At 33.4% G+C, this 25,122-nt stretch overlaps 3 protein-coding genes across 10 annotated transcripts; all 3 read left to right on the top strand.

The window, feature by feature from the left end:
* Positions 1–1,406: 1,406 nt before the first annotated feature.
* Positions 1,407–6,476, top strand: LOC111024227 (VIN3-like protein 1). 2 transcript variants are annotated; one of them, XM_088127926.1, is made up of 4 exons: positions 1,407–1,497; positions 3,648–4,287; positions 4,544–4,854; positions 4,940–6,476. In XM_088127926.1, the coding sequence occupies exons 2-4, from the start codon at positions 3,830–3,832 to the stop codon at positions 6,106–6,108; spliced, it is 1,938 nt and encodes a 645-aa protein (XP_087984052.1). In that variant the 5' UTR covers positions 1,407–1,497; positions 3,648–3,829; the 3' UTR covers positions 6,109–6,476. The 2 variants fall into 2 exon arrangements, with proteins under 2 accessions (XP_087984052.1, XP_087984051.1); XM_088127925.1 differs by lacking the exon at positions 1,407–1,497 and adding an exon at positions 1,504–3,203.
* Positions 6,477–8,115: 1,639 nt separating this feature from the next.
* Positions 8,116–14,086, top strand: LOC111024235 (3-hydroxyisobutyryl-CoA hydrolase-like protein 3, mitochondrial). 3 transcript variants are annotated; one of them, XM_088128064.1, is made up of 11 exons: positions 8,116–8,451; positions 9,274–9,375; positions 9,974–10,066; positions 10,286–10,338; positions 11,168–11,302; positions 11,385–11,481; positions 11,995–12,124; positions 12,337–12,515; positions 12,889–13,016; positions 13,132–13,233; positions 13,760–14,086. In XM_088128064.1, exons 1-11 carry the CDS (start codon positions 8,187–8,189, stop codon positions 13,856–13,858), a joined length of 1,383 nt encoding a protein of 460 aa, XP_087984190.1. In that variant the 5' UTR covers positions 8,116–8,186; the 3' UTR covers positions 13,859–14,086. The 3 variants fall into 3 exon arrangements, with proteins under 3 accessions (XP_087984190.1, XP_022157576.1, XP_022157574.1); XM_022301884.2 differs by lacking the exon at positions 9,974–10,066 and having other exon boundaries at positions 8,117–8,451; XM_022301882.2 differs by lacking the exon at positions 10,286–10,338 and having other exon boundaries at positions 8,120–8,451; positions 9,974–10,038.
* Positions 14,087–14,967: 881 nt separating this feature from the next.
* On the top strand, positions 14,968–23,827 carry LOC111024250 (2-oxoglutarate (2OG) and Fe(II)-dependent oxygenase superfamily protein). Of its 5 annotated transcripts, none has more exons than XM_022301903.2 (16): positions 14,970–15,172; positions 15,402–15,479; positions 15,760–15,809; positions 15,907–15,960; positions 16,376–16,428; positions 16,748–16,820; positions 17,119–17,180; positions 17,689–17,757; positions 18,203–18,308; positions 18,574–18,644; positions 18,844–18,944; positions 19,301–19,396; positions 19,836–19,903; positions 20,054–20,099; positions 20,630–20,758; positions 23,548–23,827. In XM_022301903.2, the coding sequence occupies exons 1-15, from the start codon at positions 15,104–15,106 to the stop codon at positions 20,708–20,710; spliced, it is 1,077 nt and encodes a 358-aa protein (XP_022157595.1). In that variant the 5' UTR covers positions 14,970–15,103; the 3' UTR covers positions 20,711–20,758; positions 23,548–23,827. The 5 variants fall into 5 exon arrangements, with proteins under 5 accessions (XP_087984260.1, XP_022157598.1, XP_022157595.1 ...); XM_022301905.2 differs by having other exon boundaries at positions 23,412–23,827; XM_022301902.2 differs by lacking the exon at positions 23,548–23,827 and having other exon boundaries at positions 14,971–15,172; positions 20,630–20,829.
* The last annotated feature ends 1,295 nt before the right edge of the window (positions 23,828–25,122 follow it).

Raw genomic sequence — 25,122 nt, 5'->3', positions numbered from 1 at the left:
TTTTTGTTTGCTATTTGTTCCAAAATATAAATAAAAATATAGCCTTATAATTCATGAGTGTCGATACGCAATTATAAATATATTTCTCGTTACTAAATAGACTCTATTTATTTGGTTGGTAAAATTTCATTTTATCCTCTTAAATCAAGGGGACAATTTTGGTATCTTACAAAATAATAATATTAGGATAAAATTTTGGAGTTGATTTTGCGTCAATTACAAAGCAAAAAATCACCACCCAAATCAATTTAGAATATACCTATTGTCTAACTTTCCTTTCATGCTTTTTATTGTCTCATATTCATTTATCTATTTATATTTTTACGCGCAATCCCCATTCCATTCCATAAAAGGTACATAGCTTTACCTGTCAAAATATAGAAACAAAAATATTAAAAATTAAAATTTGGTATTGGTCCATGAATTTATATCTACTTTTATATTATCACTGATTATTTTTTAGAAAAATAATTTGTCCACTCATTCACCTTATATTTTGACAATTTTATTCTTACTCTATTATTCATTTACTATCTATTATCCTATATTTTTTCCAATGTAAATAACGAGTCACCATTATTCACTATCAAAATACAAAACACATTATCAAATTTACAACATGGATTATACAAAAATTTTGAGGATTAGAATTAAGATTTTTAAAATTAATGAAAAAATAGAAAATGATTTAAATTTAACGTTGGTGGAAACATAGTTTAATTAAATTAACTTTTTTCAATGAACTTAATTTTACAGTTAAGACATTTTGTTAACTTTTGTAGATGTTAGAAGTTCTATCTCGTGTCTTCAATTTTACTAAACTAAAAAAATCCTAAATTTAATGTTCTGTTAATATGTGTGGCTCAGTAATTAAGAAATATCTACTTTTGAATGCGAGTAGTGGATAAAATATTCTTAATTTATTTTTAAAATTTTGATTTAAAAAGAATATATATCATATATATAGTCAGTACCACTATCAGTCACTATCTTTTTTTAATCGTTTTGAAAAATACGGCAATAATTTCGGAATTAAAGATTCACAAAATTTGATCGGACGGTTTAGATTCGTACGTTATCTCATTAGATACTACGGCTCTGTGGGACTGCGATTGCTTGATGGTCAATTGTTCTGAACTTAAATTCGAGATTTATTAAAAAAAAAAAAAGAAAGAACATTCCACGCGCGTACGGCACGTGTGAATCAAACGGACCAATGGGAGTACAATTCTTGGTTCCTGGACACATTCTGCTCTTCTCTCAGGAGTCAGAACCAACCCCACATCGAAGCAGAACAGTCTACGCTCACGCGCCTTCCTCGCGCGTGTGTTGCATCGGCTCCTCCGTCTCTGAAACGCGGAGCAACTCCGCGGAATCATTTTTTCTCACAATATTAACTAACAACTACGAACAGCTTCTCTCTCTCTCTCTCTCTCTTCGGATTCGCGCTCGCGCCTTTCTCTGAAGAACTTCGGCTTCGGTATCTCAAAACCCTAGGTTTGTCGCCATTTCTCTCTGGTTTTTCTTTGAGATAAATCTCGGTGTTCTACGAACAGTTGTATTGTTTTTCTAGTCTTGGCACGTTTCTGCCCCCAGATCCGCTCTCGGTTTTGCTTTCCAGCATTATCTTGTTCTTCACCCGCTATCTTCCTTGTTTACGTTTTTGTTTGTTCGGAATTTCTGGAAGTTCTTCTGTTTCTCTCTGTTGAAAATTTCTGCATCCGAAATCTCTTGCTTTCAATTCTTTGACGGGTTGTTTAATCTTTGAAGTTTCAGCTTTCTTTTCTTTTCCAGGCGAAGTTTTGCTTTTCTCCGGAAATATGATTTTTTTTTCAATGAAATGTTTGATTTGAGAGCTCTGAGATGCTACATTGTTGTTCTTTCGTGTTTTCTTTAGCTATTTATGGATGAAATATTGATAGATAGAAAGTAAACGAGACAATTGAAAAGATTAGCTAAGAGTCGAGCTTTCATTCAAAATGTAAGAGAAAAACTGAACGGATTCAATCTATGGTCCTCAGTGATTTTGTGCCAGCTGAAGAGTCGAAAGCTAAGTTAGTATCGTAGTGCCTTCCCCTTCATCTGTCCCAGAATTGACCTCCTCTCATCATTTTCTTCATGAAAAAGAGCAGTTTCATGCAAATGGAAACTAATGAATTTCACTCCCGGTCACCAATGTTTTCGAATTCTGTGTCAATCCTGAATTTCACATTTTTGTTGTTACAGGGCGTAGAATTTCACTTCTTGTATGTGACTTTGAATTGTGAAATATGGATTTAGAAGAAAAGTTTACGGCTAGAGGTATATAATATTTCTTATCGCCTAGTTTCCTTTCAGTTAAGAAAGATTTGTGCCTTCATGTTTCTGTTGTTCGAGCGTCTCTTCTCATGGCATTTTAATAAGAATGGGAGAGCAAGATTACTTGATTATGACGTTTTTAGTTGGGATCCCATCCGATTTGACTTTTATAAAAGTTGCACGTGGGGTGGAAATGTCAAATTTGCTTGAGTTTCATATTTTATTAAAATCATCATGACGTAAATTGTGATATATCGTGCTTAACGAGCTTGTTACATTTCTTGGTAACAAGGGATTACATTTATGTTTTTTTTAATAAGAAACTAGTATGTATTAATCATAAAAGACCAGAACATCCTCTAGGGAACCCGTCCCAAAGACCTAATTCAGGAGAGATTGTTAAATTGTAGTTACAAAATAATTTCCTATGGTTTCAGCACCAAGTAGAGAACAAAGTTCCAAAAAGAATCAAAGTGATAAGGATACGGATGAGATATGAGAATTTATTTTTTGAGCCCTATTGGTGTAATTTTTCCCTAGGTTTTCTTGCAATTATGATTATTTGATGATTAATACCTAAAGGATCCTCTTCCTTCCTTTTCATGCTTGTTTGGTTGCTGCCGATTGCTCAATTTGGCTTTTCTCTGGGTTTGAGTAGTATTTCTTCGATTTGTAATGCATGTCTACCTTCTTACTATATTTCTGTTTTTTTTTTCAATGCTCGTCAAAGTTTCAGAGGTTACCGGAACATCTTGTGCAAAGGTGCTTCTTTCAATGGTGGCTCTCACCCGTAGCTCAACCTTATAGATTCCATCTCCACTTTCTCTCTTTCAAACTGGGAAGATTCAAGTAATGTGATTAATTTATTTAAGGGTGAACAAGTCCTAATCCAACAAGTTAATGAGGTAATATAATTTCTTATTTTGAATTAATTTATAACAGAAGCATATATCTGCGGATATTTTCGTGTGGTGAAAAAAAAATCCCTATTCACCTTGAGATGGTAATTCAGGAATATATTTGCTGGATTAAGATTCTGAGATTGTTTAGCTGTAAGTTAGAAGGGTTGAAGGGTAGCTGAAAGTGACGTGTATTCAAGTGCTTGTTGGAGTACTGACAGATTTTTCTATGGTGAATTGACAAAGTGAGCAGAAAAAAAGAATTTGCTCACTGCAAAAACCAAGTAGCTTGCTTCGATTGCCATGCACATGTATAATGTGTTATGTATGCATGCATGTATATCACGATTTTTTCTCTGCCCGTTTCTGGTTACCGCTCTCTACTTGAGTATTCAACTTGATTTGGTCCTACCACGTTTATAGTTGTGATGTCCTGTCGTTTTTGTTCAGTTTCTGGTGTTCAAAGCCTTTCTTCAAGCGTGCAAAGCACTCCGGAGAAAAATGGGCATTCCGATGATGTTACTAGAAGTCCAGAACTTCTCCAAGAGTTCCTGAAATCGTGTCCCAAAAAGGAGCTTCTTCGAACCCTTGCTGACAAAGAGAAGAAAATTTTGGTATCCGCGAAAAACAAAATGACTGAACTTCGGAGGATAAATAATAAGACAATTAAGAAGCAAGATACGAAAAAGGCTGCATCTAGCCTCAACAATCAGTCTTCATCTAGAAAGCAACTCAGAAAGGCAGAAAATCCTTCTCGTCTACCAATAGTTACCGACCAGTCTTCGGATTCTGGGCATCCTAATTCCTGGATCTGTAAGAATTCTGCTTGCAAAGCTGTTCTTTCAATTGATGACACTTTTTGCAAGAGATGCTCTTGCTGTATCTGTCACTTGTACGACGACAACAAGGACCCTAGTCTATGGCTGGTATGCACGACTGAATCTGGTGAAGGAGATTCATGTGGGTTATCTTGTCACATTGAGTGTGCCATTCAACGTGAAAAGGTTGGGGTTGTTGATCTTGGGCAATTGATGCAACTTGATGGCAGTTATTGTTGTGCTTCTTGTGGTAAAGTCACCGGGATACTTGGGTACGTAAGGTTCCATTTCCTTGCCTTTCAATCCACATTTTTCTTTTTTGTTACTTCAAATATTAGTTGATTCCTAAGAAAGCTGCTTATATTGAACCCATCGTTGGTTGATGCAACTGGGGAACCATGAAGGTCTCCTTTTTGCAGTCATTTTTGTTACTTTTGGTTTTAGCTTCTTTTTTTCTCATCATTCATCATGGCTTTATATATAACAATTGCTCTGTGGTTTATGCTAATATGAATGCAATGGCAACAGATGTTGGAAGAAGCAGCTGACAATAGCAAGGGATGCCCGTCGGGTAGACGTACTTTGCTATAGGATCTACATGAGTTACAGGCTCCTCGATGAGACTTCAAGGTTCAAAGAAATGCACGAAGTTATAAAGGATGCAAAAACCAGATTAGAAGCGGAAGTTGGTCCGTTGAATGGAATTTCAGCCAAGATGGCCCGTGGTATAGTCAGTAGACTCTCGGTGGCGGGCGATGTACAATCACTTTGCTCACTGGCGATTGAAAAGGCAGATAAATGGCTGGCCACTGCTTCTAATGTGAATCCTAATTACAGAGGTTAACTCATATACTTAACTTCTATTTCTTTTCTGCTAATCTGTTTAGACCTCTAATTAACAGTTTTTTGTGTTCATTTCGGCAGAGGACTCTCTTCCGGCTGCTTGCAAGTTTTTGTTTGAAGAGACAACATCTTCATCAGTTGTAATTATTCTTGTTGAGCTGTCTAGTGCATCATCAAACAATGTTAAAGGATACAAACTTTGGTATGGAAAAACTAGAGAAGAGACGCACTCGAAAGACCCCATTTGTGTATTTCCAAGATCGCAACGCCGAATCATGATATCCAATCTGAAACCATGCACAGAATACACCTTTAGAATTATCTCATATACTGATAATGGCGACTTGGGTCACTCTGAAGCAAGGTGCTTTACTAAGAGTGTGGAGATAATTCCCAAAAATTCGAATTTGGCAGCCAGTTCAAATTGCAAACGAGAGCATCCTCACATTGAAGGAAGTTCTTGTAGCAAAATGGGGCCTGACAACACCAAAGTTGTTGGTTCGCCATCTCAGTTCAAGGTTCGAGATCTTGAAAAGATCCTGCATCTTCCTTGTGATCAAGATCAGGGCTATAATGAAGGGTTTTGCAGTGCTGATGCAGAAAAATGCTGTGGAGTAGGCAAGGTGATCAAACCTGAAACCCCAGAAGAACAGTTGCCTCATCTTTCACGCAATCTTGACTTGAACGTGGTCTCGGTGCCTGACTTAAATGAAGAAGTAACTCCTCCGTTCGAGTCGTCGAGGGATGAGGATGATGGATGCACTCTGCAGCAGGTTGTTGAGGCAGATGATGATGCTGCTTCCCATGACAAGGAGAAGGATGGTTTGGTGAGATCACATGGTAGCGGCGACTCTCAAACGTGGACGGGCGGGAGAAGAGGGGATGCGTCTGCTGTCGATTCTGGGGTGGCATTGTGCAGAAAAAGGGGTACCAGCTCAAATGAAGAGATTCATGACTGTGATAGCACTCTGATAAATGGATCTCCATTCCGAAATTCCAATGGTTCTTGTTGCTTGGATGAGAATTTTGAATATTGTGTAAAGATAATCCGATGGCTAGAATGTGAAGGCTACATAAAGCAGGAATTCAGGTTGAAATTGCTAACTTGGTACAGCTTAAGATCAACCGAGCGCGAACGACGCGTAGTTAACTCCTTCATTCAAACTCTCATCGACGATCCTAGCAGCCTGGCTGGACAGTTGGTGGATTCATTTTCTGATATCATTTCCTGCAAGAGGCTGCGAAGCTGATTCTGCAGAAGTATTCTAGTAGGGACGGAATAAGCGCATCGCCTTCTAACGTAGATGATTGCTGTTGGCCACATTGTAAAAGTTTCTCAATTTACATTGACCTCCTATTGTTTGCCATTCTTGTGCAGGTATTTTTCTCCCTATGGGATTATGCCGTGGGAAAATTCTCCGATTGCATCGATCGGCATTCGTAGAAGCGATCCAGGTGATTGGAGGTAATGCTTGGAGGCATTTGTTTATTTCTCAAAGACTCCAATTGCATTTGAAACATTATAATTTAATCATGGAGGATATATATATTATTTACAATCTGTTTGATCGTTGCCTTTAATTCAAGGGAGTACATAATAGTGATCTTGATTCTACCACATGGCAGCTTTTGTTCTCTGTTTCTTTCTCTATTCATTGTCAATATCTTTCTCTGTTTCTTCCTCAATGCAATTGTCAATCTCTGCCTGTCTCTCTATCCTGTTAAAAAAAACAAAACTCGATGTCTCGATGAATCCAATCTAACTCATACAATTTGAATTGGATTATAAACTTGTTTGAGTTTAACTTTGGTTTAAATAAATAAAGATTTTATTAATTGAGTGTGTCAAAGGTTCACTTGAAATAAATTTGGGTTGAAGTATATCTATCTGAATTTATTTTTAATTTTAAAATTATTTCTTTTATTTACCATAAAATTACAGCATTGGAATTTATTCAATTAGCTATGACTCCCTCCGAGAGTCGATTTGTTGATCATTTTTTGTTGATAAAATGATGTGTTGGTTCTCAGAGTCAATTTGTTGGTCGACTGCATGGTATAAGTTTTGTTGATCGAAGGTTGAAGAAAATGCAGAGCTCTTCTATGATCTATGGCGTGCTCTTAATCTATTCTTTGTCATCTGCAATTTTTTAAAAAAATTGAGATTAATAAATCTATTGGTATTATTTTGTAGTACCAAAAATTTATTTTTATTAATTATGTTCACATATGACTTCACAATTTAACATAGACTTGATTTTTTACTTCTGGCGATTTCTTTTCCAAATAAACTTAGATATTGACATTCATGGATTTTTCTGCGATGAACTCGTTTTTAGATATCTGTACAATGAGCTACTTGTAGTACCAATAATTTCTTTTTACCATGGTTGATATGATTTGATATATTATTTTTTAGTTGGAAATGATTGGGTTGATTCGTGGGAGAAGAATAAACCAAAATATTAGGCTCTAAAATATCGGACAATAATTTTGTTCCAGTTCGATTATTTTGATGTTCTATAGACTTGTTTGCATTAATTGTAAAATAACAAATTCTCTTATTCAATGGACTTTATAAAACTCAAATTGAGAGAGCATAAACTTTCAATTATACTCAAATAATTTTATAAAAATTATTAAATTTCAACTAAATGATATGTAATTAAGTAAATTTAAAAGAATATCATCACGTGAGTGATAATTAATTTCATTACTTTTTATTCAACAAAAAAAAAGGAAAATTGTACTAAATTGCATAAAATGAGTATTGTACTTATAAAAATATTATTACTTTTTTTTAATGTCATAAGGTTGAGTTCTAGTTCTCACCGTCTACTTTTGTAAAATTTTAAACTTAATGTGAATATATAAAAATATAAATTTTATTTTTACTTTTGTATTATTCTTGTAATTATCTCAATAAAAATTAGACCCGTTTAACAAAATATATATATATATATATATTTGATGTACTATTAATATGAGTATCTAATATACAGGTATAGGTGAAAATTATATATAAAAAAACAAGTGCCATTTTGAAATGGTTAACGCTGAAAGAAATATCATCAAGTTAGTGATAATTTAATTTCATTACTTTTTATTCAACTAAAAAGATAAAGACTTTAAAAAAAAAAAAGACACTAAAGTTTTCTGATTTAATTTTGTTTGCTTCCAAGTTTCCAATCGTTCATCTTGATCACACTACCAATCCTATTTCCAATCTTAAGAAGAAAACGTCGTCGTTTTGACGGTCATCCAGAAGGCCTGCTCCTTCTCAGTTCTCCCCTGTACTGGTCTCTTTCGTCCGCTCACCCACCCGCCAATGGGTAAAAAGAGCAATAAAAACATGCAGACTTTGCTCGGATTCAGAGCTTCACAGGTCCTGATCAATTCCTCCACGATTTCTCTCTCTCGGACCCTTCCTTCACTCAGCTTCTTCCAGATCAATTCCTCTCAGCTCCCCGTCTCCGGCCGAAGTTTTGTGGCCATGGCTGGCGCAGACGAGTTTGTTAAGGGCAGCGTTCATCCGAATGGCCTAGCCGTCATCACTCTTGATCGCCCCCGAGCTCTCAATGCCATGAACTTAGGTTCATTTCTTTCATAATTTTATCCTATTGCCTCTGAATGTTTGTGAATTTAGCGATCAAGTTGAGTAACATATCAGTGTGACTCTAGTTTGTTTACCTTTAGTGTGAAATTTGGGACACAATGTCGATTCGTTCTAATAATTTATGCCGATTCGAGTTGAGGTTAAGATTTACTCTGTAGTTGTTGTGGAATTAGTATGTTATGTTTTTAAAAGTTTCCAGAACATAAATCAACGTATCTGGTTGTATTAACTATTGGGTGATTTTGAGAATAGTTGGATTAACTATTAATAGTGAGTTTGTGTCGATTTTGGGAGTATTTGTATTTAACTATTGAGTACTGAGTTTGGATGATTTTGAAGGTAGTGCTTCTAATTGGAGTACTTTTCTATAACATTAATTAAGTGATTGAGTGATTCTTCTAATGGGCTAAGCCTTTTTACTAAACTTAAGTATTTAAAAAAATTTCAAAATCATTTTTACCATGTAACGAATTATAAATATAATTTTACTTTGATAAGTACTTTTTAATTGGCTGCTATATTCACTATTTCGAAAATCATGCCAAACTTATAAGCATGAGTTTTATGGAGATCTTATTTTATTTTATTTGAATTCAACAATTGTTGGTGGGAATCATCGAACTTTGGGATGATAATTGATGCCTTATTGGGTAGCTTTTGAATTAACTTCAAGATTTGGAATTTGTTTCCTGATAGTAGTCTGATATCGTGTTGGTTTGGTTTGATTTTGGACATACAGTTCAATAGGTTTGGTATGTTTATGCTTTGCTTTCTGTTGTAAAGTTTCTCAATGATGCAGATATGGACATACAGTACAAAAGGTATCTTGACGAATGGGAGCAAGATCCAAAGGTCAAATGCGTCCTTGTTGAGAGCAGCTCATCTCGTGCCTTTTGTGCAGGTAAGAGATTATAAAAAAGGTCTTTCAAATTCACGAGGGATCAAGCCTAACAATGTTTTAAAAGGCTAAAAACAGCCCCCAAAGCTTTTTTTCTTAAAGATTTTAGGCGGTATGAGGCCTACGCCTTGATTTAAATTAAAACCATGAAAACATATGATCAGGTATTGCCTAGCATGGTGTTTATAGAAGTACAAGAAAAAGTTTACCTACATCGAATGTCACTTTTTATTTGATAAATATTGGAATAAGTTTTCTAATTTTATTTTTAATCTTAAATGTTTTTTAACCTTTGGTGGTCAAAGTAGCAATGGATTAAATCACCTCAAGCTTTCATATTTTTGAAGAATAGATAGCAAATCAATATTATTCTTCCAACCTTCGCACGAGGTGTAATGTCTTCAAAAGGCTTTGTGTGTTCAAAGAAGGCACAAACTTTGGGGCTACAAATTAAGCCTCACCGAAGGCGAGCCTGACGGTGTAGGCCTAAAAGGGTTTTTAAAACATTGTAGCCCGATTAAGTTCTATCACATTTGGGTCTCTTTTTTCATTTTGGGGTGATTGGTAAGGTTATGAGGGTGGCCATTTATCACCAATGCAGGAATGGATATTAAAGGGGTTGTTGCTGAAATTCAAAAGGACAAAAACACTACTCTTGTGCAGAAGGTTTATTATTATTTATTATATTTTATTTGTTTTCTTTCGTATGATTCTTGTTTTGTATTAAAAGAGTTCTTTGCTAGTTTGATTCTTAGTTATGTACTGGTCATCTTTGTAATTTACTGAATTCTCTATTGACATTTGGTTTCTCTCTGTGGTTCTTTGGTTTCTCTGTTTCACTTTCGTGTTGCATTGTACGATTAGTTAGTTGAAGCATTGGTTATTAATTACTTAAGTATTAGTTTATTCACAGGTGGTGATGTGAAGCAGATCACGACCAAAAACAAATTACCAGATATGATTGAGGTCTTCTTTGTGCTTTCATGCTTTTTGAAATTATTTTGTTAATAATGGAAGACAATGGCATCCACCTATCTAGGATATCGTCTGAGCTTGCAGTTATAGTAAATGTATATTCTAGGAGGGGAAAAAAGGAAAATTTCTCCCCTAAGATTTAGTTAGTACATGCACAAGAGGTAGTGTATTTTGTTGAGGATTGAGTGAGGAGTGTAGCTAGCGCTCTCGAATTTGCTAGGCTGTGCGGCTGTGCCTATAAGGTGCTTTGGCACCCTCTTATGCTCACTATTAGTAAAATAATATTTTGATTACCAAACATTTGCTAATTGCTAATCCCAAATGTTGAAGAATTAGGACGGTTTTACTATGAGATTAGCTTAGCTGCATAATAGCTACTCGGGCTCCCACAATTGTAACAAAATAAAATAAAAATTGATTGCTCCAAACTCCATGCCATATTTTGATAGTCTTATATTTCCGCACTAGTATTTACATGTTTTATGTGTTTTCATTTTCTTGCCTTTCATGTTAATGCTTTTGCTGAAATTTGAAATGACGAGGGGCAGCTTCTAGCTATAATATGATGGAGAAATATTACTTTCTGAGTGAACCTTGTTGCCAATTTTATGTCCTCCAACTTTTGGATAGTTTTATGCTTTTCCAAGTTAGAAGTCTGCATCGAAAGCAAACAATCTCTTTAATTTATCATTTGTTTTGAGTGCAAATGATGACTATAAATTTGTCATTCGAATAAAATGTAATTTTTTCTTTTTCTTTCTGATTTTGTGGCAATCAACTTTGATGCATTTGAAATTACTATGATTTTTGTCTCTGTCAGGTATTTACAGCAGAGTATTCTTTAATATGCAAAATTTATGGTTACAAGAAACCCTACTTGTCCTTCATGGATGGCATAACAATGGGTTTCGGTATAGGCCTATCGGGTCATGGCCGTTACAGGATCATCACAGAGGTATATATATATGATATCTTCCCTGTTATGCTGACACGTGTCTTTTCTTATTATATGCTGATATGATTCAGTTGTAATTCAGAGGACCCTTCTTGCGATGCCAGAAAATGGAATTGGTTTGTTCCCAGATGTTGGGTTTTCATTCATAGCAGCACAAGGTCCAGGAGAAGGATCAGTCGGTATGCGTTCTTTATCTTAAGCCTTTTTTTCTCTTCTTATTCTGGTCACTGAAGGTTGAGCACAGTGATAAAAAGCCACTTCATGCTAAAGATCATGGGCTAAAGCGCCCCCTATAACCCTGTCTTCAAAATCTCGGGTCCAACCACCCATTTGATAACAATTTGATTTTTAGTTTTTGAAAATTATGTTTTTTTTGCTCACAATTTCTTAGTATGTTTTAACCTTTCTTGAAAACACATTTTGAACTCTCAGCCAAATTTCAAAGTCAGTATCAAGTTTTTGAAAACGGCTTTTTTAGTTTTCATAAAGCATATGCAAAGCAAAAAAATACAGAGGTGAAAGTACGTTTACAAGCTTACTTTTTAAAATAGAAAACCAAAAACGAAATAGTTATTAAACGAGGCTTTAAAAAGCAAGTTGTTTCCTAAAGTTGGCTTTGGTGTAGGCAAAACTTCCTTGAGATTAGGAAGAATTTAACGTTCCTGCATCTTTAATTCTCGATCACTTGGTAGGTGCATACCTTGGACTCACTGGTAAAAGAATTTCGACGCCATCTGATGCGCTATATCTTGGTCTTGGAACACATTACGTTCCATCTGGGAACTTAGGTTCACTGAAAGAGGGGCTCTTGACCGCAAACTTGTAAACTCCCAAACTTCTCTCTATCGAATTTTTCTCATTATTATAGCCATATTATGTTAGCCTCTTCATATTCTAACTGTGCAATTTCTGTTCTTCTTTAACTTTTGGTTTTCCATTCTGTTAATCAATGTTTTTCAAGTAGAAGAAATTCTGTCTTCTGAAGTAATGGTCTGTGACTGTTGATTGAAGTAGTAGGTTTTCTTTTCTTGCAGTTCCGAGGATCCTCATCAGGATATCAAAACTCTCCTGGCAAAATACGGTAGTGACCCTGAGTCTCCACCATCATTGAAATCGCTCTTACCTCAGATAACTTCATCTTTTGGCGCCAACAAGCCTGTTAAGGAGACGGTTGAAGAACTAAAGAAGCACCAACTTGATACAAATTCTTCAGGTACGTGGCTTCTTAAAAACTTGTTTGCAAGTGAAACCGCTTCTTTTATTGCACTTTCTGGAAGAAGTACTAGTTAAGTGTCCAAGCACTATGTGTTTTGTAGTATTTTTAAAGTTTTCAAAATCTATTTTGATTATCAAACCAAATAGTAGAAAATTTGAAAGGGCTTTTAAAAAAGTAATTTTATCCTTCCAAAAGTGATCCTAAACTCACTCTAATTATGATAATGAAATTTATAGAAATCATTGCATACTCCTTAGAAACTAGAAACTGGACGAGGAATACTTTCATTCTAACCTTTTGAAACACACACACACACAATCTAAGGCAAACTGAGGAATGCTCACTAATAGGCCATATTTTCTACATGCAGTGGTGGAGTGGGCTAAAGAGTCTCTTCAAGGAATTGGAAAAGGCGCTCCATTTTCACTAGCATTGACACAAAAGTATTTCTCCAAAGTTGCTGCAGCACATGGAAAGAGTAACGACGAACTATCCACGGTGAGCTGGAAGATTTTTAGTTCGCACGCTTTTGTATTCTTTCGTGAAAATTGCTCGAATACCTCGACAGAGTTTCCATAGTAATGCACTTCCTTTCTATCTGGACGGTTTGCAGCTTAATGGTGTTATGAGAACCGAGTATCGCATTGCCTTGAGGTCTTCCCTGCGCCATGATTTTGCAGAGGGAGTTCGAGCAGTTTTGGTGGACAAGGATCAGGTTAGGCTCTCTTCAATCTCCTCTCAAACTTTAAAAATGTCTAATAAAACCCTACACTTTAAAAGGTCTAATAAATCTACGAGGTTGAACTTAACATTGTCTAACAAGTCCCGACTTTTCAATTTTGTGTCTATAGAATTGGGGTTTTAAGGACCTATTAGATACCGATTAAAGTTGATCTATTAAACACAACAACAAAGTTCAGAGATATTATAAACTGTTTAGAGTTAAAAGATACCTATTAGAACACAACTGAGAATTATCATACTTTAATTTCACTGAACAATTATCATTACAAATTTTCACCAAATTTTTTCTCTAAGAAACAAAAATAAATCTTTGAAAAAACAGTTTAGAAACAACCTCTAACGTTTCTAATAATTAGAAGTTCAAGTGCTCCCTCCCGGAGTCCAAATCTTCCCACTCTAGGCTCTGTCATTAAAGATTATTGATCAATAGCGAATAATCTCGTATTTTTAGAACTTAAATTTGCATTTATAATCTATTTGATCTTTCGATCTGGCAGAATCCGAAGTGGAATCCTTCAAACTTGGAGGATGTTGATGACAGAGAAGTAGACTCCCTCTACGAACCACTAAGTCCAGTGGCTGAATTGGAAGTGTGAATTACATAAAAGAAAAACCAGTTTCAATCAATAACTGCCAGAACTTTGGCAAGAACCGTAGATGAAGATGAAGAAGAAGATGTTTATGGAATTGCAGGGAGCAGCAAAAAACCGTGCAGGTTCTTTATTACTTGTGTACTTAACTGTCCACGAAAATTATTGGAGAATTTGTAGAATTTGATAAATATTTGAACGTGCGAATAAGTTCCCACGACTTCTCTTTGAATATTTTTACCTTTTTCTGGGCCCCCTTTTAAAAACTTCTTTTTCTTTTTGGAATAAAGTTATAGGCGTGGAAATAAAATGTAGATGGGACTATGGTTTCCTTAGTATATACACTATTAATGATGATTAAAAAAGGGAGATAATTGTGGTGATCAAACCTCAGTATTCGGGTATCAATTTTGGTGACGTTATAGGCTGGCTTGAGATTTGCACGCGAGTTAGAGTGTGAGAGACATTTTTCCAATTTATCCTAAATTTTCCTTTTTAGTTTAATGTTGTTAGTGTTGTCCTCGATACATAGAGTAAAATAAAAGTTTACAACTTCGAAAAGTAAGATATGGGCAATTTTGCTTAGTCAATAAATCTAGAAATATGTTGTAAAACGATTTAAATTAAGTATTTTTTTTTAAAAGAGCATTGACAACATATTTTACGTTTAGAAAACAAGTAAAAAATAAAAAATAAAAAACTGCAATGGTAGATGAATAAATAACCCAATAGCCAACGTAGTAGAAGCAATCCATATTAAAAACTACGATTTTTTAATATCAAATTTATTGACCTCTCGAACTTGTAAAAATAAATAGACTACTCAATTTGTGTAATGGAAAAACTTCAATTTCTATTTACATTATTCTAAGTTATTAAATTTTAATCAATTTTAATAATTTTAACTCAAAATATCAACAAAATATTAATAACTAAACATTTAGGTAAAATACTTATTAATTTTAATAATTTTTATAAATATATTTTTGTTGATATTTCTATCCACATTCAATAAGTTGAATTTGCGTTTCATTCCATTCTTTTTTTTTTTTGAAACATATATCCATTTCATTTGTCCCGTATAATTTTAAAATTTTAAATTGGCTGATCACGCGCACAAATTCCCACCTCGTAGGCTCCGTTTTCCTATAAAAGGCGACGACCTGCCAAATTTCATTTCCTCCCGCTTCTTCTTCCTTCTCCGTCGTTCATCAATTATCCTTTTTCCCGCCGGATTTCCTCCACAAAAAAATGTCTTCCCCGTTTCAGTCCCCTTTTCCGGCGATCAGAACCGTCACAATATCGTACTCGGAGCTCCAAGTAAGTCAATCTCAGGCACCGTTTGCTAATCGAGAAAATTAGACAGTGTCATTGAAGTTCACTTTCACGCATCATTTTCAGTTCTTATTGCTATTTTATTGGCATAAACGTGGTTTAATTAGATGTAGGATTCTAGATGAGTGGTTTGTTTGTTATGGCGATCCTATACAAATTCGTAACAAGTAATATTCAAATGTTTTCTGTTTTTGGTGGAATTTTATGAACACAGGACAGGAGTGTTGACTTGTCGACGAAGATTGAAGAAGGGTTTGGACCCAAGGGGCTCGGAATTCTATCGGTTACTGATGTATGTTACTCGTACGCAGTCATCTATTGTCTGTTTCTATTTATTTTATTGTCCTTGATCTTTTTATTCTTCTTTCTGATACTATATTATGTAATTTTACTTTCCCTATAATTTTATTTATCATTGTGTTTACCCCTCTATTCTCCCAAGTTAACTGGAATCTTTTGCTATTTTCCTTTGGAAATATATGTTTTCAAGAAGTAATTGATCATACGATTTATTCTTCTAACGTAATGAATAACTTTCGGAGTTTTGTCTTATGATGGGTATAAAATTGTAGGTCCCTGGATTTCCATCGTTGCGGCATGATCTTCTACGTCTTTCATCGAGGTATAAGTTGGTAACTGGAACTGCAAGCTATCCTTGATCGCTTTACAATTTATTGTAATTTAGCTAATAGTTTATGCATCCTCTTGTGAAATTTTAGATTAGCGAGGCTACCAGAAGAGACGAAGAAGGAGCTCGAAGACCCTCATAGTAGGTAGTTCTTATGATGCTTTTGAAGCAACTCATCTCTAAAAAAATTCAATTTGTTTATTATCAATCACTTTGATATGCTTTGAAGTTTAATCCACTTAATGATGGGTATGATTATTAGAAAATTTGCCCATCCTACCAAATCCTTCATTGTAAATTTTAGTAAATTTAGTGAATCCCTAATCGAGTGTTTAGAATTGTTTAGAGTCCAACATATGTCATATTTCTGGTGGCAATGCATTATTATGTATTTACTGCTCAAGAATCCACAACCCATAGTATTAAGGCTCTATGAATTTCTTTTAACCCGGTGAACATTTATACATAGGAGATATTGTGTCAAAGAAACTTTTGATGATGTATTGTCACAATTTATTTTAATCTGCCGTGACCTTCTATTTCTCTTCATTTTTGTCAAGGTATAATTTTGGATGGAGTCATGGGAAAGAGAAACTTGAATCTGGGAAGCCTGGTATATAACTTTTATCTGTCTCTATACACTGTCTAAGCCAGCGACAAGCAGTAATTATGGTTCTGGAAAGCTTTTAATATCATAGCTACATTGTTTATCCCGTTTTGTCCACATTGCATCTTAAATTTGCACTAGAGGTGTTGGTAACTAGGGGAGAAGAACATTGCCGAGATTGTATTATATGATTGATGGTATACTGGTAGTTTATGTGTATTATATTTGAGAATATGAACCTTCACTTTCGTACAGCTTAATTTTACAACTAGATTGAGCTGACCCTGTGTAAAATTTATCTGTAATTCGTGTTTCAATTGTGCAGATTTGTTGAAAGGCTCATTCTATGCTAATCCAACATTGGATAGTCCAACAACAGATGCATCTTTAATTAAAAGGTAAAAGTAGCTTTTATAGTTAAGCCCATTTTTGTACATCATTTTCTTGCCTTGATTTAATCTCTATTTCTTCATTGCCAAATTTGAATCCTATTTACTGTCTTTGTTGACATTTAGCTCAAAAGTGGTAGTGGTAAACGAAAATATTTGTATATTATATTGATGACCTTGTAATGGCTAATATCTCCACAGATTTTACTACTCTTTTTTCATTTTTTCTGGGCAAAACTGAATCATCTAGATACAGATTTGATTTTATAAATATTAGTATATTATCATTCACCATCTACTTCTTCAGGTATCCATCATATTGTGGTTCAAATATTTGGCCTTCTAGAGAACTTCCAGAACTTGAATTAGGTATGTACTAAATAAATTATATGAATTTATTTGCTTTAAAATCGAGACTTATTTGTTGTGTAACATGGACACATTTAATTGGTTGCTTGACCTTGCCTCTATGCTATTATTCTGGATTTATTATAAGAAAATTCCGTGGTCTTTATATGATTTTGTACAATTTGAGTACAGATTATCATCTATTTGATTTCTGATTTTGTGTACACTCGTGTCTATACTAATATAACACATGATGTTTCAGTTGTTATAGCCATATATTAGGTGATAAAAGTTGATTTTAGGATATGCTGTTGTTTTATGCAGTGTGAATACTTCTGGAAATTGTTGCTTTATCCACTTGTTTTTAAGTACATTTCAATTGAAAAAGGCATGTTTAAATTTGAAATCCATGACCGGGATTCAATCGGAACATACCAGCAAAGCTCATTAAATTTTAATTATTGTTCAATTGTTGTGTTGAGATGTATTGAATTTTATTAATCACTGAGGATTGACAATTTATTTGTAGCCTTCAAAGCTCTTGGAAAGCTGATTCTTGATGTTGGTTTGATGTTGGCCTATCATTGCGACCAATATGGTACATTCTCTCTTTGAAAATTTAGATTCTCGAACAAAGGAACTATTCAATTGAATGCAGTTGTTTTCTGAAGCATAATTTTTCCCCATAACAGCCAATTGCATAGTTCCTTAAATTTTAAGAGGCTTCTTCATGATTAACTGGATGGGTAATCCAGATGGAAGTAGTTTCATTCCCTGTATTTTGTTTGAGAAAGATATGCTCCATTATGTTTATATGTTACTTCTTTTGTAGTAAAATATCAACGCCTTAAATAAAAAGAAATCTTGGAGTATAAGGTTTCATCTAAAGAGTTATTTTTAACTTGATCCTAGCCGTGTAGCTCGAGGCCTTCGGTTTGTACCACCTTGCACAAACGTTATTAAAATCGCTGCAAAAGATTGCTATCTGTACTTAGTATGATCTTTGCAGTTACACTTTCCATCTCTGATGTGTTGTTGGGCAGCTTCTAAAATGATGAAACTGCATGAGGATGAAGCCCTTGAAAAGACGCTTCTTAACTCCCGGTGTCATAAAGGGCGTTTGCTTTACTATTTTCCAGCACAGCAGAGGTTATATACCATCAATGTTATTTTCATGTTACAAACTACCCGTTACTAATTATGTCGGCTGTTCTCCAAGCTATCAATATCTGTGAAGATGTAAATCTAAAATTTGCTTGCTAACTGACTAGTTTTATACATTGGTGGTATTTGAAGAACCCCAACCCACTGCATACAAATATAGGAACATAGTGGTAAAAATGGGTTCTGGATAAAATAATTTTGCTTGGAAATTCCTTACCTTATAACTTACCTTTTGAAGTATGACTTGCAGCACTTGTGCTGAAGATAGGAATAATCTGTCTTCTTGGTGTGGATGGCATACAGATCATGGTTCACTAACAGGTAGTTGGTTTTAGTTGCTTATCTTTTTAGTATGTTATACATTATATGTATGTCTTATCAAAAACATCTTGGAAGAAATCCTCAATAAGTTGTAAAACCACATATTGGGAGAGAAGAGAGAGGCAGTGGCAGTTCGGTCTTTTACCATTGTGTTACTATTTTTATCTATACCTTAATTTTTCTTCAATTCTATTTGCAGGCCTGACCTGTGCAATGTTTACAAGAGACGGTGTGGAGATACCTTGCCCTGATAGTGCTGCTGGCCTTTACATTAGGACAAGAGCTGATGAAATTGTTAAAGTAAAATATCGTTCTGTCTTTGCTGGCATGTCATTATCAATATGAATAGGCATTTTCACTCACATTCATCAGTCAAATTAAATGCATACTTTCCTTTGACCTAAATTTCAACTGCCTTGGCATTGGAGGGGCATTTTAGTGCAAGTATTTAGGAGTCTAAAATACTTATTTTCCTTGCATTAAGTTACTTGTTATGGGTTTTTTTATATAAGTTGTGAACTATAAGGAAGAGTATAGAGGTATTTACATAACAGACTAAGACATGAAAATTATATAGAACAAAACTAAAAATTGTGGTATACCATCTGTCATTTTCTTTTAATCATTTCATAATGTTTTCACATTATTGTTTGTAGGTTTCTTATGGAGAGGATGAAATAGCATATCAAATTGGTGAAACTACTGAGATTCTGTCCAGAGGTTATCTGTGTGCAACACCACATTGTGTTCGGGTATTCTCTAATCTCTACCTAGCCATTTATTCTATAGTTGGATGAGCTTTTGCATCATAAAATACTTGTTTATTTTTTCTCAATATAGTAATTATTTTTGTTCAACTTTTGCAAGGTAGATTATTGTTCTTGTATTTACTCGTTTTGGTTCTTTCTGCTTTGTTTGTCAATCAACGTTTCTCATGGGGCATAATTTTTCTTCATGATCTAAGCTATTCAGAGGGAGTTTGAGATAATTTTTGAAAGGGTTAAAAGTGCCTTTAGTTCGATAAATATGATTTTTAAAATTATAGAAACATTAAAGCGCTTAATTAGCGTTTCTTCCAAAAACTTTCAAACGAGAAATGATTTTAAATGAAAGAATTTGCAAAATTCAAATTCACCTTTGCTAATAAATGTAAATTTCGATGGTTTTTTTTTTTTGTTCCTATTCTGTTAGGCACCTCAAGGGGAGGAGGCTTTTAATCTTGAACGATCCACATTTGCACTGTTCATGCAACCTGATTGGTATGATTTCTTACTCAAGAATCAAAGATGAAACGAACCATGTTAAAAACTTAAAATTTGTTAATTTTCTCTGATAGTTATAAAAATTACAGGAGAATTAGCTATATTGCGGGTTTGCTCTGTTTATCCTCCCTTTTCTTTGTTTTCCAGGGATCAGAAGCTCAATTTTCCCGAGGAGGTTCATATTCATAAAGAGGTATATTGTTCAAACTCTAAAGTCACAAATTTTCAGTTCCTTTGGGATTCAAAAGATTGTTTAAAGTTACTTGACCGATCATATCAAACCCTCAAATGATAGGAAAATATTTATGGTTGGGTATAAATAATTTTCAAATATTAAAAAAAGCATAAATACTTGAATTTTTTTTTTACATAAATTTTCTCATCTCCATTTCTTCTAAAATATATTCTCACATTTATATTTTGATTGTTGAGATTTATTATTTTTTTCTTGTACACACTTTCTCCTACTTATATGCTCTCATTAACCTCTCCCTCCACACCTTCTTTGCTTTGTATCTTTCTATCTATGCATTTTCTTTCACTATCTTCTGTTTGAGAAATTATACTATATTGCACAAATTTAAAAACTATATCTTTAAATACCACAAAGTTCTATTTTTTTTTAAATAAAGCATTAAATTGACTTTTCTTCATGTGTTTTATAATATTTGAGTTCAAGTTTGATTTCAACTTTTAATCTAATTTTCTGTCTTTTTCTCACAGATAATAGCCTCAAATTGTGCCCTAACATTTGGAGAGTACTCTGAAAAACTGCTCGACAAATATTACCACCTGAAGCCATAGGGAACCACAGTGCTTCTGTTTCTCTTTTCAGCAGCTGTTATTGTGAAGGTACCCCACATTTTTAATTTCCTTTCAATTTTAAAACGTAAATATAAATAATAATAAAATATGTTTCTGCACGTTTTTTTTAATATAAGAGAGAGAGAGAGAGAGAGAGAGAGAGAGAGAGAGAGAGAGAGAGAGAGAGAGAGAGAGAACTCCCTTTCAAGATATGTAGGCTGATAATTGACGACAGAATGAGGAATATAAAATCGAAGAAAAAGGCAAAATCATATTAAACTCCCAACCTAATCCGTTAGCCGCCAAGCTTAGACAGGACAAAACCCTTTTGTTTGGAATTTTAAATATAAGACTTTTTGGCTTCTTCTAGAATGCTCAACCACAGCCTTTTTTTTTTTTTTGGTTAGAATTTTATGAAATTGTTAAGAATAATTTTCAAGGATAAAATATTTCCTAATTCGTTAGCTTAAAATTTTTTTTATTTAATAATAATTTTACATGACATTAGAGTAAAAATTGGAATTACAAAATTTATATGGGAGACAAAATTACCTTCTATATATTTTTTTATATTACTACAATATTTTCAATCTAAAAATTAAAGGAGGTAGAGTATAAGAAAAACTGGCTCCGTATTTCATTCCCCATCTTCTACGAAGTTTTGTGAAAATTGGAGCAAGGATTTCTTATGGGGAACTTGTAGGGATAGGGTTCTTCATAGAGAATTATTCTTTTTTTTTATTCTTTTTAATTTATTTTTAGTTCAATCGTTTATTATTATTATTTTTTAAATAGATTATCAATTAAATGTTAAATGCTTTGTGGTCATCCAAATTGTCAAAATTTCATTGGAATTTCCATTTAAAAGGAACCATCTTAAATTTCTTAAGAATGTCACATAGTTTATTAAAAAAGCAATATTTTAAAATTTAAATTTCACAATTAAAAAGGTAAACATCACAATAATATCTTGTAAATTTTACATACAAATGTTTATGTTTATATAATAATAAATAAATAGCAGAAGTGGAGAACACTTTCATCTCTGTCTCTGCTTAGGTCCAGGGAAAATTTCATCCTACCCTTACAAATAAGGGGATTTCTTAAATTTAAAGATTTTGAGTTTAATAAAACAAAATATTCTTATTTTAGTTGAAATATGAATGCGTTAAATAATTAAATTGGATAGCATCACATTTGGAGAAATCATTTATGATCTGTACAAAGTCCCATCATATGATATGGTGATTTAAAGTGGTATCTCTTCACATAATCAGTGTGGGCCCAACAAACATTGAGGGACTGCTTGATGTTGATGGTGGATGGTTGTTAGAAATGTGGGTGAATAGATTTGACTAAATTTACAAAAAAAAAAAGAAAAGAAAAAATTTGACTAGCAGTCATATCATCAACCCCTTGCAGCTTGAGGTGGGAGAGAATTTCCTCCATCCCTTTGGAATTTGTGGGGGCAACTTTAACCCCAACCCCAACCCCAAGTGGTCCTTTTCTTTTTCTTTTTTTAAGATATTATAAAATTTTCCTTCTGTTTTTAAATCCCAAAATCTCACTATATAAGCTTTGAGGCTTTTAAAATAGTTTATATTGTTAAATCTTTTTTATTAGCTATAGTATTAGAAAGCTGACATGTGGTCTTTATAATTAATTTTATACTATTTTAAATTTATGTGATATTGATTTACCAATTTTATATTTCTTTTCTTTTTATGTGATGTGGAAGAAATAATTTATAGCATATTTGTTAGGTCCTCTTTGTTTCTTTACATTTCAAGATTTCAAAACTTAAGAATTGAATAAAAATATTTTTTGAAACCTTAGGGATTAAAATTTAAAATGGTACTCATAAAATACCTTTAGACTTTTTCTAAAAGTAAAATTAAAAAAAAAAGTTAGTGTCACTTTTAAGTCCTCATAACTTAGGAGTAAATACTCGATTAATATTTTTTTAAGATAAAATAATACTTGTAGAAGTAATTTCAAATTAATTTTTATTTATTTATTTATTTTTGAGTACATTTCAATTTCATTTTTAACATTAGGACTAAGGTGGCCACATAATATTTATTGAGTAGCGCAATTTTATATTTTTAACTCTGTATATATACAAAAAATTTAAGTTTAAAAGATGAAGGAGGTAAACTAAATCGTTTTTATTTATCTCATAAACATAAAGTCAACCTTCCTTATTTATTAGAGACAATGGACCTTCGGCATTTTACAATAGTATAATATTTTTTGATTTCGACATAATTCTTATGGTTTTTGTTTGTACACAAAAGTCTTCGTACAAATAGAGATATTATCTTATCTTTATATGCTCATGATCTTTTCTTTATCTAGCGTGAGACTTTGGTCGCATTTTCAACAATCCTTCACTCTAACAAAATACTATCGAACCTAGTTTTGCTTTTGATTTTACCTAAGAGATTTTAGACCAATAGAGATATCGTCTCATACTTATGTATCTACAATCTTCTCCTTATTTAATCCAAGTGAGATTTGGTCTTATTTTCTACATTCTTTTGAGTTTGCTTTGAGTATTTATTCATAAAGATATGAACATTTTGTGATTTTTCTACAGTCAAATATTATAAGGTCGAATTATTATTTGATCTAAAAAATTAAGATGTGAATAAATTGATATAAATTAAACACTCGTAGATATTTAAAAATATATATATAGAGGGCAGGGGCAAGGAAAGAGAGTTTTTGACAACTCTTGGTTTGTGACCCCACGCTGATTCGACCCACCCAGCTGCGAGGGGATAAGCATAAGCGATGCATTTACCGGCGACGAATCTGCATTTCTTTTCTTGTAGTGAAGGCGGCACTTAGAACTTAGAAGCCGACAACAGAGTAGAAGAAAACCCACGTGGTTTTATAAAGTCAAGTGCCACGTCGGATGATAGCGAAAAGCTTCTGAGATGGGCCCCACTTCTCGATGTTACCTTCCTACACGGTTCCTTTTTCTGGTTCCTTTTTTACCACACTTTTTGTTCTCCTTAGGTCCAAATTGCCCCTTTGCTCTCCAAAATGAAGCTTTTTTTTCAAAGAATATATATTATTAAAAATTAATTATGCTTTTAAAGTTTCTCCACATGTCTATTGGCAAGATAGAGCCTGCATTTTGGCTTATTCTTCCTTCCTTTTTTGGTCTTTCGTTTCACATATTTCAAATAATTTATTCAACTACAACTTATTAGATGCGAATGCACCTTTATTTTATCAAACTTTGGAGAAGATGCCATCTCTCAAAAGCGGCTATAATTATTATGATTTCAAAGTTAAAAAAAAAAAAAAATCTACTCCCTAGATTACAGAACTCAAATTTCCTTCACATGATATTCTCAACTTTTTAAGTCTTTAGCAAATTTTTGCTCTCTTTCGGGAGAGGAGTTGCTACCTCTCAACTCTTCTCCAGTTGATTATGATATCAATTGTATTTCTTAAAATGAGGTTTAGAAACTTTCTACTCGAAAGTGTGATGCAAACGTGGTTCTCTGTTCATGAAAGAAGTAATGAAAGGGGTGCTATGATAAAATTGCCTTTATTGTTGCTTTATAGATCATAGATTTAGCAATGCATTTTAAGTTGGTTGTTGCTTTAATTCTAGACCAGTTTTTAATGTATCTGATCATATTATTTTGAATCCATAATTCAATTTCAATTTGAGGAAAACAAAACAAGATCAAAATTACAATAAAAAAGGATGAAGTTAATTTTTGTACCTATAATTTGAGAATCAAAGTGATAGATCAATCAGAGAAAGGAATTTGAAACTCTTAGTGAGTTTATTATCTTGCAATGGATGAGAAGATAAATATTTTGTATTTTTTGTCATTGTTGTCGAAGAAAGGATGGGGTACGGGATATTTTAGATGCATTACTTTTGAAAATAATTTAAGTTTTAGAATATTTTTAAAATAAAACAGCTGATGAGATGAAGATAAGAGTTTCAATTTTCTGTCATTGTTGCAGTCAAAAGAGAGAGTGAGGCAAAATATAGGGGAGATTTTCAAAAGCGAAATAATTTGGATTTTAGAATATTTTAAAAATTTTGTTTTAATTTTAGTAATATTAAAAAAATCCTCTAATATGATGCCACCTTTTTTCCCTTTTTGATTTTATTATTTTAAATTAGAAGTCATTTTGTCACAAATATTAGAGATGATACTATTTAATAAATGAATTAGAAGTCATTTTGTTACCATTTATAGTGCGTGTATGGTAATTTATCCATAATTTAACAGTGCTAAAAATAATGAAATTAAAAAGAATAAAAAAAGAAGGGTAATAATGTAAATTAGCGAACACTATTTCAGTCCACAAGGTGACGTCAATATGGGGACTACATTAAGTAAAAAGGCAATTAAATGGAACGAGTGGCGACAACG

Source organism: Momordica charantia (genome assembly GCF_013281855.1).
Source record: "Momordica charantia cultivar OHB3-1 chromosome 8 unlocalized genomic scaffold, Mcharantia_2.0 BLBB01000008.1, whole genome shotgun sequence".
NCBI lineage: Eukaryota > Viridiplantae > Streptophyta > Magnoliopsida > Cucurbitales > Cucurbitaceae > Momordica > Momordica charantia.
The sequence above is the reverse complement of the archived record's forward strand: the minus strand, read 5'-3'. Positions and strand labels throughout refer to the sequence as shown.

Bases quoted from the DNA above. Each gene is read 5' to 3' on its own strand.
- LOC111024227 (XM_088127926.1), top strand. From the start codon at position 3,830: ATGACTGAACTTCGGAGGATAAATAATAAGACAATTAAGAAGCAAGAT. The intron at 4,288-4,543 runs GTACGTAAGGTT...CAATGGCAACAG, and splicing joins AAAGTCACCGGGATACTTGG to ATGTTGGAAGAAGCAGCTGA. The intron at 4,855-4,939 runs GTTAACTCATAT...TCATTTCGGCAG, and splicing joins TGTGAATCCTAATTACAGAG to AGGACTCTCTTCCGGCTGCT.
- LOC111024235 (XM_088128064.1), top strand. From the start codon at position 8,187: ATGGGTAAAAAGAGCAATAAAAACATGCAGACTTTGCTCGGATTCAGA. The intron at 8,452-9,273 runs GTTCATTTCTTT...TCAATGATGCAG, and splicing joins TCTCAATGCCATGAACTTAG to ATATGGACATACAGTACAAA. The intron at 12,125-12,336 runs GTAAACTCCCAA...CTTTTCTTGCAG, and splicing joins GGGCTCTTGACCGCAAACTT to TTCCGAGGATCCTCATCAGG.
- LOC111024250 (XM_022301903.2), top strand. From the start codon at position 15,104: ATGTCTTCCCCGTTTCAGTCCCCTTTTCCGGCGATCAGAACCGTCACA. The intron at 18,309-18,573 runs GTTATATACCAT...TATGACTTGCAG, and splicing joins TATTTTCCAGCACAGCAGAG to CACTTGTGCTGAAGATAGGA. The intron at 19,904-20,053 runs GTATGATTTCTT...TTTGTTTTCCAG, and splicing joins CTGTTCATGCAACCTGATTG to GGATCAGAAGCTCAATTTTC.